The sequence below is a fragment of the Heloderma suspectum genome, chromosome 4 (genome assembly GCF_057233095.1).
Source record: "Heloderma suspectum isolate Gila_16-S chromosome 4, 16-S_ref, whole genome shotgun sequence".
NCBI classification, from domain to species: Eukaryota; Metazoa; Chordata; class Lepidosauria; order Squamata; family Helodermatidae; genus Heloderma; species Heloderma suspectum.
The window spans coordinates 301682174-301694969 of NC_139461.1; the positions used below are offsets into that span (position 1 = coordinate 301682174).

Sequence of the window (12796 nt, forward strand, 5' to 3'; positions counted from 1 at the left end):
TGTGGTCACATCCTCCATCGCAGATCCTGAACTGAGCAGGGGGTTCATAGAGCAAAGCTATGATTGTGATTTTATGGATTTTACTGCTAAATCCATTTTCTCCAGTGGCAACTATGTTACCCCACTTCCCTTTCACTGTTTAATATCTAATGCCTCAGAGCATGCATGCATAACAGGGGGTGCATTGAGCTGAACACAGCCATGTATTAGGATCTGCCCTGACAGATGCTGGGTGACACCACTGTTAGGAACATAGGAACATTGGGAGCTGCCTTACACTGAGCCAGACCACTGGTCCATCCAAGCCCTGTGTTGTTGACATTGACTGGTAGTGGCTCTCCGGGGTTTCAGGCAGGAGTTTTTCTGGTCCTATCTGGAGACGCCAGGGATTGAACCTGGGATGTTCTGCATGCAAAGCAGGTGCTCTACCACTGAGCTATGGCTCCTCCTCAAAACAGATGGGACTGTGTTTGCAGTTCTACCTGGGCAGTGTCAGCAGGAGGCTTATCAAGTCCCTGGCGCATGGCTGGTGTATTCTGTTTGGTTTCTCTTCCTCCACCATGACCACCAAAGACTAGACTGAAGGGAGATTATGCAGTTCTGCCACATAAACTAAACAGAGGTGCCCTACTAAGCTTCCTGGATGGGAGAAACTGCCTAAAGCCCCCTTCACAGGAGTAACATGTGAAGGCATGATGCCGGTAGAAAGGGGTTGCAAGGCCCTGCCTGGATCTACTGCCTTCCTGCCAGGACAACACTGGAACTACTTCTGAGAGGAGGGGGGGTCCTGTCATTAGTCCTAGTGGTTGTGAAGATCAGGGGAAGTCAGAGGATGCAGATAGCCCTCTCGAGCCCACCACTGGGAGTTATATTCCATTTTATGAGGCCCTGGCATTAGAAGAACTGAAGCATCTGGACTGATCCCATTCCCGCCCCCCCTCCGCATTCCACTCCTACCAGAATCACCCCCAGGAACCCAAGAACAAAGGTGGCAGCATGTCTGGACACCAGCCTAATGCTGAAAGTGCAGTGCCCATCTGGCAGCACATCATATATCCTTGAGTTGTACAGTGGAGGAAACATGCTTGGGATTGGGGGCTTTAATGTCAAGGAGTATGGCATCTGCTGTTGTTCAGTTGTTCAGTCGTATCCAACTCTCGTGACCCCATGGACCATAGCACACCAGGCCTTCCTGTCCTGCACTCTCTCCCGGAGCGTGCTCAAGTCCATATTCATTGCATCAGTGATGCTATCTAGCCATCTCATCCTCTGTCGTCCCCTTCTCCTTTTGCCTTCAGTCTTTCCCAGCATCAGGGTCTTTTCCAGAGAGTTTTCTCTTCACATTAGGTGGCCAAAATATTTGAGCTTCAGCTTCATTATCTGTCCTTCCAATGAGCACTCAGGGTTGATTTCCTTTAGGATGGACTGACTGATTTGACCTCCTTGCAGTCCAGGGGACTCGTAAGAGTCTTCTCCAGCACCACAGATCGAAAGCATCAATTCTTCAGCGCTCAGCCTTCCTTATAGTCCAGCTCTCACAGCCATACGTTACTACTGGGAAAACCATAGCTTTGATTAGACGGACCTTTGTCGGCAAGGTGATGTCTCTGCTCTTACTATGCTGTCTAGGTTTGCCATAGCTTTCCTCCTAAGGAGCAAGCGTCTTTTAATTTCATGGCTACAGTCACCATCTGCGGTGATCTTGGAGCCCAAGAAAATAAAATCTGTCACTGCTTCCATTTCTTCCCCTTCCATATGCCAGGAAGTGATGGGGCCAGATGCCATGATCTTAGTTTTTTTGGAGCCTAGTCCTTGCTGAAGCAGCACTTTCTTGCTGGACAGCTCCCCTGCTAGCCTGGCCTTCCAGGTAGGGATGGACGAAAGTCACTTACCTGGTCCCGCAGCTTGCTTCGTGGTGGGGGGGAGGCGCTCTGTCCCTCCCCGCCGAAATTCTGGCCGGGGGGGAGTGCCCCGCCTCTCCGGCTGCAGAAGTTCTTCTCCTGCCGGGATGCAAATGGCGGCGGCCGTAGCCGCCGCCGTTTGCGTCCCTGGCCTGCAGTCAGCCATGATAGGCTACATAAATCTTTACGTAGCCTATCACGGCTGATTTAAAAAAAAAAAAAAAGTGCTTACGCAAATGCGTTCCTTATTTTGCATTCCTTATTTTGCGTTCCTTACAGCATTGCCCTTATTTTCGCCGTAGTCTACGTAAATATTTACGTAGACTACCCGGGCCAAAATAAGGAATGCAAATGGCGGCACCCATGGGTGCCGCCATTTGCATACGGGCTTTTTTTTTTCAAAGTCAGCCGTGATAGGCTATGTAAAGATTTACGTAGCCTATCACAGTGTTTTTTGAAAATCTAGCTGTGATAGGCTACGTAAATCTTTACGTAGCCTATCACAGTGTTTTTTGAAAATCTAGCTGTGATAGGCTATGTAAATCTTTATGTAGCCTATCACGTTTGTTGTTGTTGTTGTTTTTTTACTTGGAAATGGCGGCGGCGGCAGCCGGTCGGAAGACTGGCCGCCGCCACCACACCGCTGCTGAACCGCCACCGGGAGCCGCCGCCGCCAGGGACATTCACCGAAGGTAAGTCCCATCCCGGGGGGGCGGACCGTTTCTCCACCAATTTCGGGGGGGCTGAATCCGTTGGCATTTGGCATCCCGGAGATTCGTGGAGAAACTCTCCAACATCCCTATTTCCAGGTCATTGAACCACAGGCTCCTAATAAGGCAGGAATTAGCCTGGATGGTAAGGATGGGACACCCCGATAATATGCAGCTCCCTCTGGCCTCCACCCCACTGTCCATGCATTAGCATTGGTGTTTGAGGTGTATACTTCAGATGACCACTTCAGATGCCCACACAAACATGTGGCTAGTGGGAGCAAAAGGAACTGTGCATCATCAAGGGGGCAGGGGGCCTCAAACAGCCCTTTTCTACATATGTTCCCCTTCACACAAGTAACAGGAGGCTTTGGAGCCATCTGTGTACTGCCAGGAGTGCTTTGAAAGAAAAAGAGGGCAGAAGTACATATATAACTACATAGGCCTGCAACTGACCATTTAAGAATGTTTTGACTAATCGTCCTTTTCATATAGGGATTTTGTTCGGATCTGAGGAAGCTTGACCAGTAAAAGCGAGGAAAAAGTAATAAATGAACCTGCCAAATCAGACAGGGTTGCCAGATTCGCAGCTGGAGAACATCAGTATGGCTTTCCTTACCCTGATGCAGCAGGAGATCATGCAGCTGCGGCTCCTCCTGCCTGTTTTCTTCCGGTCCTGTTAGCCATCCTCCTTTTCCCTGGTGTTTAAGATAAAATGATCTTAAGAGAAAAAGCTCTCGATCATCCCAGAGTGCAGGACCCAGAATAATGGGCTCAAGTTACATGAAGCCAGATTCCAGCTGAACATCAGGAGAAAGATCCTGACTGTTAGAGCAACACGACAATGGAACTAATTCCCTAGGGAGGTGGGGGGCTCTCCCACACTGGAGGCATTCAAGATGAGGCTGGACAGCCATCTGTCAGGGATGCTCGGACTTGGATTCCTGCATTGAGCTGGGGGTTGGACTCGATGGCCTTGTAGGCCCCTTCCAACCCTACTCTTCTATGACTCTATGATTCTATGTCTGTAATCAATCTGGGTTCCATGGATGCCACATGGCGAGTGAGGGAGGGGGCTGGACAAGAGGAGCCACAACTGTGTATCTCCTGCCACATTGGGGGATAAAAGGGTGCACATTCTCTGGTGTTGAATATGGCAACCTCAGAGCCAGTTCAAGAGTCCATTTATCTCAGTACTGCCTGTTCTGACTAGCAACCAGTGGAGGCTGGTGGCTCCGATGTCAGTGGGGCGGTGAATCCGCTCTAAGTTTCAGTCAGAACCAGCAGAACTCTAAAAGAGCTCTGCATATTGGATAGCACCTTCACAGTTCTGACTGGTTCTGGCTGAAACCCAGAGCGGATTTGCCGCCCATGACATCGGAGCCACCAGCCTCCGCCACTAGCAACACATCTCCATAGTCTCAGGCAGAGATTATATCCAGCCCTAGTGTTTAAGATAAAATGATCATAAGAGAAAAAGCTCTGAGGTTCTATGCCAAGAACTGAACCTGCTACTATGCAAAACCTATTCTTTCTCTGCCCGCGGGCTGTTGTTGTTGTTGTTGTTGTTATCCCACCTTTCCCCCAATACTGGGACACAAGGCGGCTTTACAACATTAAAACGTGTACAATTAAAACCTATAAATAGAAGTATAAATAGAAGTATACAGAAGTTTAAAATATAATTAAATCATCAATAATATTAAAATTGTATAAAACATCAAAACATTAAGAGACCACAAGAAATATAGGACCCATCCGTCTTATTCTCACAAGTCCAGACTAGCTATCCCCAAAAGCCTGCTGGAACAAAAAATAGGGCTAGGCACCCCTCCTCATACAGCTGGGTGGCTCTGCATCCCAGTTTCAGAGTCAACCACTCACCTGGAAATGGGAGTGCAAGGGGCCCTGTATTTTGCCACAAGTGTACTGTGAATTGTGATCTCTAGGCTTCCACCATGGAAGAATTCCAACCCACCCACATATTTTTATTTCATGTTTAATGTTAAAGATGTATACCCTGCCTATCAACAGCAAGGCCCCCAAGATGCCTTGCAACATTTTTTTTAAAAGTCAATATACAATACAATCACAATAACACAAGCAATAATCAGAGAGCTATAAGAAGCAGGGGTAGCAATAAAACAAACTACCACAGCAGGATAGTAAGCAAAGCAAGTGTGGCAAAACAGGAATGTCTTTACTGCTAGCCTGAATGCCGGGGGGAGGGGGGCTTTGGCTATTGGGTGGTATAGAATTGTAATAAATAAATAAATCAAAATAACCCTAACCCTAAACCAGGCTTCCCAAGGGAGAGAGTTCAAGAACCTTGGTGTCACTGCCGAGAAGGCCCTGCCATGAATCTAAGCCATCTAAGCCTATGAAGACAGAGGGGATGGAGGATGGTTTCCATGATTAATGTAGTGCATGGGAAAGCTCATAGGGGAGCAAACCATCCTTCCAGTAAATGGATCTCAAGCCATTTAAAGCTTTATAGGTAATAGCCAGCATCATGATTTGTGCCTGGAAAGACACTGGAAGCCAGTGCTGCTCACATAACACTAAAGGAATATGTTTTGCAAACCTGACGCACTGAACACTCTGGCTGCTGCATTTTGCACCAGATGAAGTTTCTGAATGCTTTTTCTGGCCAGCCCCAGGTACAGCACATTGCAGTAATCTAAGATGGATGTGACCAAGGCATGTGTAACTGTGGTGAGGTCTGCCTTCTCCAGGAAAGGATATAGCTGCCACAAAGCTGCGCAAAGGCACTCCTTGCCACAGAGGCTGCCTGAGCATCCAGGAGCAACACCCCCAAGCTACACACATGATCCCTTGAGGGTAAGTATATCCCCATCTAGAACAGGCTGCACACTCAGCACTGAATTAGCTTTCCTGGTAACCAACAGCAGCTTTGTTTAGTCTGGATTAATGCTCAGTTTATTTGCTCATATTCAGCCCATTTGAAAAATGGAATGGTAGAAAGCTTATAATGCTGAAAATTGTGTCCACAAAGGACTAGGGTTATTAACCTTTTGCTGATTAGAATACTACTTCCAGGAATAAAAAAAAACAATATTCTAATAAGTAATCCTCTATGTTCCAAAATCAGCTGGGTGTATCTGGACATTTTCCCAGGGAGGCATCCCCCTGTCAGCCTGATGATAGATAATGCTTGGGCGGGCAGGAGATTTGGACAGAAAAAGCAGTTCACTGGACGCAAGCTTTTCTAGTTGAAAATGAAGAAGGGAAAGACACTGTGTCTGGCTGAAGATACTGAAGAAGATAAGTTTCTCTTAGAATCAAATCGCGATCCTTCCAGTAAACATAAAGTGGCCTTGAGTTTTCTAATATGAAGTGTATACATAGAGTGGTGTAAAAAAATAGGTAAAGCCCAGTGTTTATCTCTTTATAAGAGAAGTAGGAAAAGACATTCTTGCATAATTAGGCTTCTTAAATCACAACAGGATTAAGAATGGTGAAATGAGTCTCTGCAACATTTCCGTTCGCTTATATTTCCAGTCAGCTCTCTGATTGCACATTGACCGGTTTTCTCTGTAAACTGTTAAATAGGGCTATGTAATGTATTAGGTAGAGGTGCCAAAGGCATAAAGAATGGGATGATGTTGATAACACTGCTACAGAGATAAACTTGCCCCAGGTGGCATCCATGGTTTACAGAGATAAACTTTGCCCTGACCTGATTACTCTGATGCATTGGACATGGGGCTGCCCTTGGAGACTCTGAAACATCATTTGGTTTAGAATACCGCAGTTTGATTAGTGACTTGAACTGGCTGGTCAGAACATCTCTCTCCTTCTGTGGCTTCCACTCTGCTTCTGACCACAGTTCACAATATTGGTTTTGACCTATAAAGACCTTTATGGCTTGGGAGCAGGATATCTGAAGGTCCTGATACCATATGAATCTCCCATTAATTAAGATCCTCATCAGAGGCCCTAAGTTGGGTATCCCTGCCTTTGGAAGTAAGGCAGGCAATGGCCAAGGGCAAGGCCATTTCTGTGGTGGCACCCTGGTTTGGGACACCTACTCTGTTGGCCTTTAGACACCAAGTAAAGAGCATTTCATTCTCCCTAGAGTAGATCATTCATTCATTTATTATATTTCTACATTGCTCCATAGCCAAAGCTCTCTGGGCAGTTCTCAAAAATTAAAAACCATTAAACACATTATACAAAGTACAAAAAGAAAAGCATTTGTATAAGATCATATAAACAGATAACACAGACAACATATATCTAAAAACAATTGATTAAACCTTCAGCCAAAGATGATCCAAAACCTAATTTAAAACTCATTGTATGTTGCTAAATGCCTGAGAGATGAGGGTGTTTTAACCTGGTGCTGAAAAGATGACAATGTTGGCACCAGGCAGATCTGCTCAGGGAGATTATTCCATAATTGGGGGCCAACATCAAGAAGGCCCTCTGTCTTGTTGCCAACCTCTGAGCCTCCCTCCAAGGGTGGATGCTGAGTGTAGTGTACAAGTCGGTTCCTGTCAGGAGAGGTGCTCCATCAGGTATTGTGGTCCCAAACCATGTAAGACTTCATAGGTCAAAACCAGCACCTTGAATTTGGCTCAGAAAAATACAGTACAAGCAGGCCAGTGCAATCAGGCCAGAATCGGTCTTATATGATCTCTTTGATTTCTGGCTTGCTGTTTTATTGCTGTATTGAAATTCTTTCCATTTTATTGCAGGTTACTTTTTAGTCATAGAATCATAGAATAGTAGGGTTGGAAGGGGCCTACAAGGCCATCGAGTCCAACCCCCAGCTCAATGCAGGAATCCAAGTCAGAGCATCCCTGACAGATGGCTGTCCAGCCTCGTCTTGAATGCCTCCAGTGTGGGAGAGCCCACCACCTCCCTAGGTCATTGGTTCCATTGTCGTATTGCTCTAACAGTCAGGAAGTTTTTCCTGATGTTCAGCTGGAAGCTGGCTTCCTGTAACTTGAGCCCATTATTCCGTGTCCTGCACTCTGGGATGATCAAGAAGAGATCCTGGCCTCTCTGTGACAACGTTTCAAGTACTTGAAGAGCGCTACCATATCTCCCCTCAGTCTTCTCTTTGCAAGGCTAAACATGCCCAGTTCTTTCAGTCTCTCTTCATAGGGCTTTGTTTCCAGTCCCCTGATCATCTTTGTTGCCCTCCTCTGAACCCTCTCCAGTTTGTCTGCATCCTTCTTAAAGTGTGGTGCCCAGAACTGGACACAGTACTCCAGATGAGGCCTAACCAGTTCTGAGTAGAGGGGAACTAGTACTTCCCGGGATTTGGAAGCTATGCTTCTATTAATGCAGCCCAAAAGAGCATTTGCCTTTTTTGCAGCCACATCACGTTGTTGGCTCATATTCAGCTTGTGATCAACAACAATTCCAAGATCCTTCTCGCTTGTAGTGTTGTTGAGCCACGTATCCCCCATCTTGTAACTGTGCATTTGGTTTCTTTTTCCTAATGCAGAACTTGGCATTTATCCCTATTATATGTCATTCTGTTGTTTTTTCTGCCCAGCGCTCCAGTCTATCCAGATCACTTTGAATTTTGTTTCTGTCTTCCAAAGTATTAGCTATTCCGCCCAATTTTGTGTCATCTGCAGATTTGATCAGCATTCCCTGCACCTCCTCCTCCAAGTCATTAATAAAAATGTTGAAGAGCAATATTCTGTTGAACATAGAATATAGAACAATATTCTATTGTTGTTAGATGTTCACCCTTGTGATTTCAAATTTTTGTTGTTATCCACCCTGAAACCTTTTAAATAATAAAAATGAAAATGTAGTTGTTTTGAGTTGTACTTTTAAATGCATGCATTCTTAAAATGCACTTTAAAAACAACAACAACCCATAAGTGAACCTTTGGATCTTCCTGGGTCTTTTTGTCCTACACTGACTCTGCACCATGCAGCTGAACTCTGAAATGGCATCCTGATTCCTATGGAGCCCAACTCTGCACAGAACTACAACCAGAACCAATTATTTACTTTGCAATCTATGTCTGATGGCTGTTTTATACATGATATATTTGTGTGCATGCCGGAGTCACACACAGGAAAGTATATTATGTGATAAAGCAAAATACATCTGGCTGAAAAAACCTCCAAACAACCAAAAATTCTTCAACCAGCTCTGAAACCTGAAGTCAGGTTTACACAATGAAAAAATGATATTACTCCTATGTAATAGAAACATGGTTCTGTTTTTGTATATACCCTGTGTTAATAGTATATTCCTTGATGCAATAAAAATACTCTTTTGTTAGGCTTGCTGTTCCTGAGGGATAATCATGGCACCCCCTTTATGCTTGTAAATAACTTGGCAGGAAGCTAGTCTACCTTGTACCTTTTTGGTAAGCATATAATCCACTTTGGCACACCATCCAGCTAGCCTGGCATCGGTAGAGAAAACTGCACTGACATCCACTTTGCTTAATCCTTATTTGCCCAGGCTGACTGGCACAACCATCAGTCTGCATTTTGGAGACTTTCCACCAGGAGACTAATCCCAGCCATATGGAACTCTGCCTCATGGCATCATAAGGTGAAACTCAGGCTTGGGCAAAACAAATGGGATGATTTGATGACTGATGGGATGTTATCATCAGTCAGTGGAGGGGAGATATTACTTTTTGTTGGGGAGGGGGAGGAAAATAAGACACACTCTCCACCTATGTCTGGAAGTACTGGAAGTCACCCCAGGAATGAGTCACAATGTTGGGGTGGCTGTCATGGATGTCTGCAGAATTTCATCTGTCATCTGTAACATTATAAATTCAGTTAGGTACCAGCATGTTCATATTCTATCAGACTGTCATGCCAGATCCTCCATATATATAGGATTGGATCCAGGATCTGCCTTCCATGAGTGAAGGGACCTTCCGTGAGAAGATAGGCTCCACTCACAAAAGGTTCCTCCACCCAATTTTGTAAATCCCTCCTCCTCCTCACACTGCAGCTCACCCCATTCAGGAGGGTCTTCTGAACCTCTATGTAGAATTTTCAGGGAGCTAAAGGGTCTGCCATGGGGAGGAGGAGGCGAGGAAATCTGTGCAGTTAAACCAGCATAAATCTGTATCGAACGCATAACATTTAAGATACTGATCTGATTGACACCACTGCAACCAGTAGTCAACGACTTCCATCAAGTCAATCGCAATGCCCAGTGGTATTCCCCTATGTGCAAATGTAGGAGTCACAGGAGTGGCATAGTCACTTCCTGTGTGTGTAAAGTTGGCTGCCCATACATAGTTGCCTTGAAAGCTTTATAGATTTATTCATTTTGCAGAGGCAAAGTAGGAGTACCTCTACCTTAGAAAAAACAGGAGTGTGACAGAATGATCTATGCCTTCCTCCTCGCCCAAAACTGTCAGGAGCCAGGGGGATGCATGCACATGGCTCTCAAGAGGTGCAGCAAAGAGCAGCATACAGGGGCCAGCCACCTCCCCAGCCATCCAGGGCTGGGAGTTCAACAGAAGGAAGGGAAGCAACTAGCCTATGGCTTACTTCCCCTCAGCCTAAGGGTGTGTGTGATGAAAATGGGCTTGGAGATGCAAGTACTGTGGTGCATGCACCTTCAGTTGCAAATGCACCCATGCCTCTTCCAAGTCCAGGTCACACCTTGATCCCTTCATTGGCAGGGCCTTGACACCCCCCACCCATTATTCATGGTTAATTACTTGTTAGGGTATATTGCATATCTGCAAATGTACATACAAATACATTTGATACTCTAGGGAGGATGACCTGCAGTACAATAGTTAATCCAAAGTTCCTGGACATAACCACTTTATTTCCACTTTATTTGGAAATAAGTCCCTTTGATATTGACTTTTAAGTCAATCAGTTTGGGATTTTGTACCGAAAACAATGTGGCCATTGGCTTAAAATCCAAGTTATTCAGCTGAAATCTGTTGTGAAGTGGACAAAAAGTGACATTTCCCCCTAGATTGTGGCTACATTGTGGAAGGGAACTGTCTAGTTATGTAAGTTCAGTTTGATAACTATAGTGCTCATGCTTTGCATGCAGAAGGATCAACAGCTGGCATGTCCAGGTAGGGCCGGAAAAATTGAAATTCCTGCCTGAAACCCTGGAGAGCCATTGCTGCCAGTCGGTGTTGGCAGTACTGGGCTATAAGGACTAATGGTCTAACTAGGCATAAGGCAGCTTCCTATCCTATGGTAGCATCTGACTCTCTCCCATTTGAAATGCTTTAGCCTGGAGGGTAGGGGCAGGGGGTGGATTCTTTCTGGATCTAAAAGGCATCAGCAGACATGCTGGTCTGTCTGAAATTTGAAAGTAATTTTAAACATATTTTAACTGTGCGCCAAGAGGGAGGGAATCAAAAAGCCTGCCTTGAGACCCCTATTCACCTCTACCTGAAAATTATTCGAAGAACGAAACTAAATGGCTTCTGCCAACCAGCTTTCCCTACACCATCTGTTTCTAACTCGGTTGGCTCAGAGGATGAGAGGATGATTCATGGATGAAAAGAGGTGAAACCGAGGTGGGGTACTTTACCTACTAGGAAATCGGAGATGGCCAGGTTCAGGAGGAAGTAATTGTTTTGCGTCCTCAGACTCGAGTCCACCACAAAGGCTAGCATCACCAGGGCATTGCCAACCACCGTGGCCACAATCAACAAAGCCATGAGGACTGCCAAGGCGATAGTCCACATGGTCGAGAACCTGCCCGGGAGCTGATCTCCGGCTGCCTTCTCCTGGCTCCCGGAGACGTTCAGGGGCCATGCGGCCGAGGAGCTGTCCATTTCAGCACCACGCGGCTCAGCGGCACAGACGGCTGGGGGGAGCTGTCCACATCATATCCAGCTGGGAGCGGGACTTTGCACTTGCCGGCAGGCTGGAATTCTGGCGGGCAGACTCAAAGCCAACGATCTCCTCATTCTAGACATACTAAGCCCCCTCTCCCGGGGCTCAGCAGCACTCCACAGGCTGCATCGATCCCCAAGCAGTTTGTCTCCTTAAGCGCTCAGCTGGCAATGATAAAACAAAACAAAACAAAGAGCTGCTGTTTCTTTTGCTCTCCGGTTCTTTCTCCTGATGAGGCTGCCGGTCCTTTCTCTGAGACTTAGCATTTCCTGCCCATCACTGCTTCTTCTGCTGCTTCTCTTTCCCCCCACCCCCGCCCTGAGAGAGGAGGAGAGGGAAAAGCAGGAGGGGAGAGTAAAGGGCAACTTGGCTAGATTTGGGAGTGCTGATCCTTGCTCAGCATTCAGAAGGGACTGGCTGGCCTCTGACAAAAATGAAGATTTGCTTTCAAAAGGTGGAGCTAAGCTTCTAACCCTAGAGCTAAAAATCGCTGCTAGAAGAGAGTTCGAACCAGACGAGCTCTGCTCTGTGGACAGCTCCAAGCCAAGTCATTGGCTCCCAGACTCCAAAACGGGCCCCCACTCTGCTTCCTTCCCACCTGCTTTCTTATTTCTATCTTTCAGACACTGCCCTGTGAACTCCACATGGGGTCAAAATACAGGCAGCGCGTTGTACGAGGCTGCACTCTTTGCTTTGGGACCATGAGCATGGATTGCATGAATAATCAATATGCTGAGGTGTGGAATAAATTGGCTAGAGAAATGAAACTATGCATTGCTGCTGCTGCTGTTTTATGATTCCTGTCGAAATAACTTCCCTCTTTGTACTACAGGTATGTGATACAATCTGTGCTCTTCATATCATATCCACTCTTTTACAGTTTTCTCCCCTCGCCAAACATCCATCTAAATAAAGGCCATTGTTTTCTTGATCGATGTTTTGTGTTAATGTTTGAAAACTTTAATTAAAAAGGTTTGTGATATGATGACCTGCTAATTTTTATTTATATGGCACTTTATATGACACTCCAAAGCCCATTGCAAGCATTATTGTGTTTTAGCTTCAAACATCCTTTTTGTAAAGTTGGAGAAGGTGCAGAAAGGGGCAACCAAAATGATCATGGCACTGGAGCAACTCCCCTATGAAGAAAGGTTACAGCTTTGGGGGCTATTTAGCTTAGAAAAAAGCAAGTAAGGGAAGGGAAGGAATGATAGAGATGTATAACATTATGCATGGTCTAGAAAAAGTGGATAAGGAGAAGTTTTTTCTCTGTGTCTCATTATACTAGATCCTAGGGTTATCCAATGAAGCTGCATGATGAGAAATTCAAGACAGACCAAAGTA

The 12796-nt window shown here is 45.7% G+C and overlaps 1 protein-coding gene across 1 annotated transcript in view; it reads right to left on the bottom strand.

The window, feature by feature from the left end:
• The window catches only part of HRH3 (histamine receptor H3), a 31938-nt gene extending 20547 nt beyond the window's left edge, over positions 1-11391 (bottom strand). Inside the window, exon 1 of the mRNA XM_084848405.1 lies at positions 11145-11391. Coding sequence (XP_084704531.1) covers positions 11145-11391 — 247 coding nt within the window. The remainder of the gene's footprint in view (positions 1-11144) is intronic.
• Between the last annotated feature and the right edge of the window lie 1405 nt (positions 11392-12796).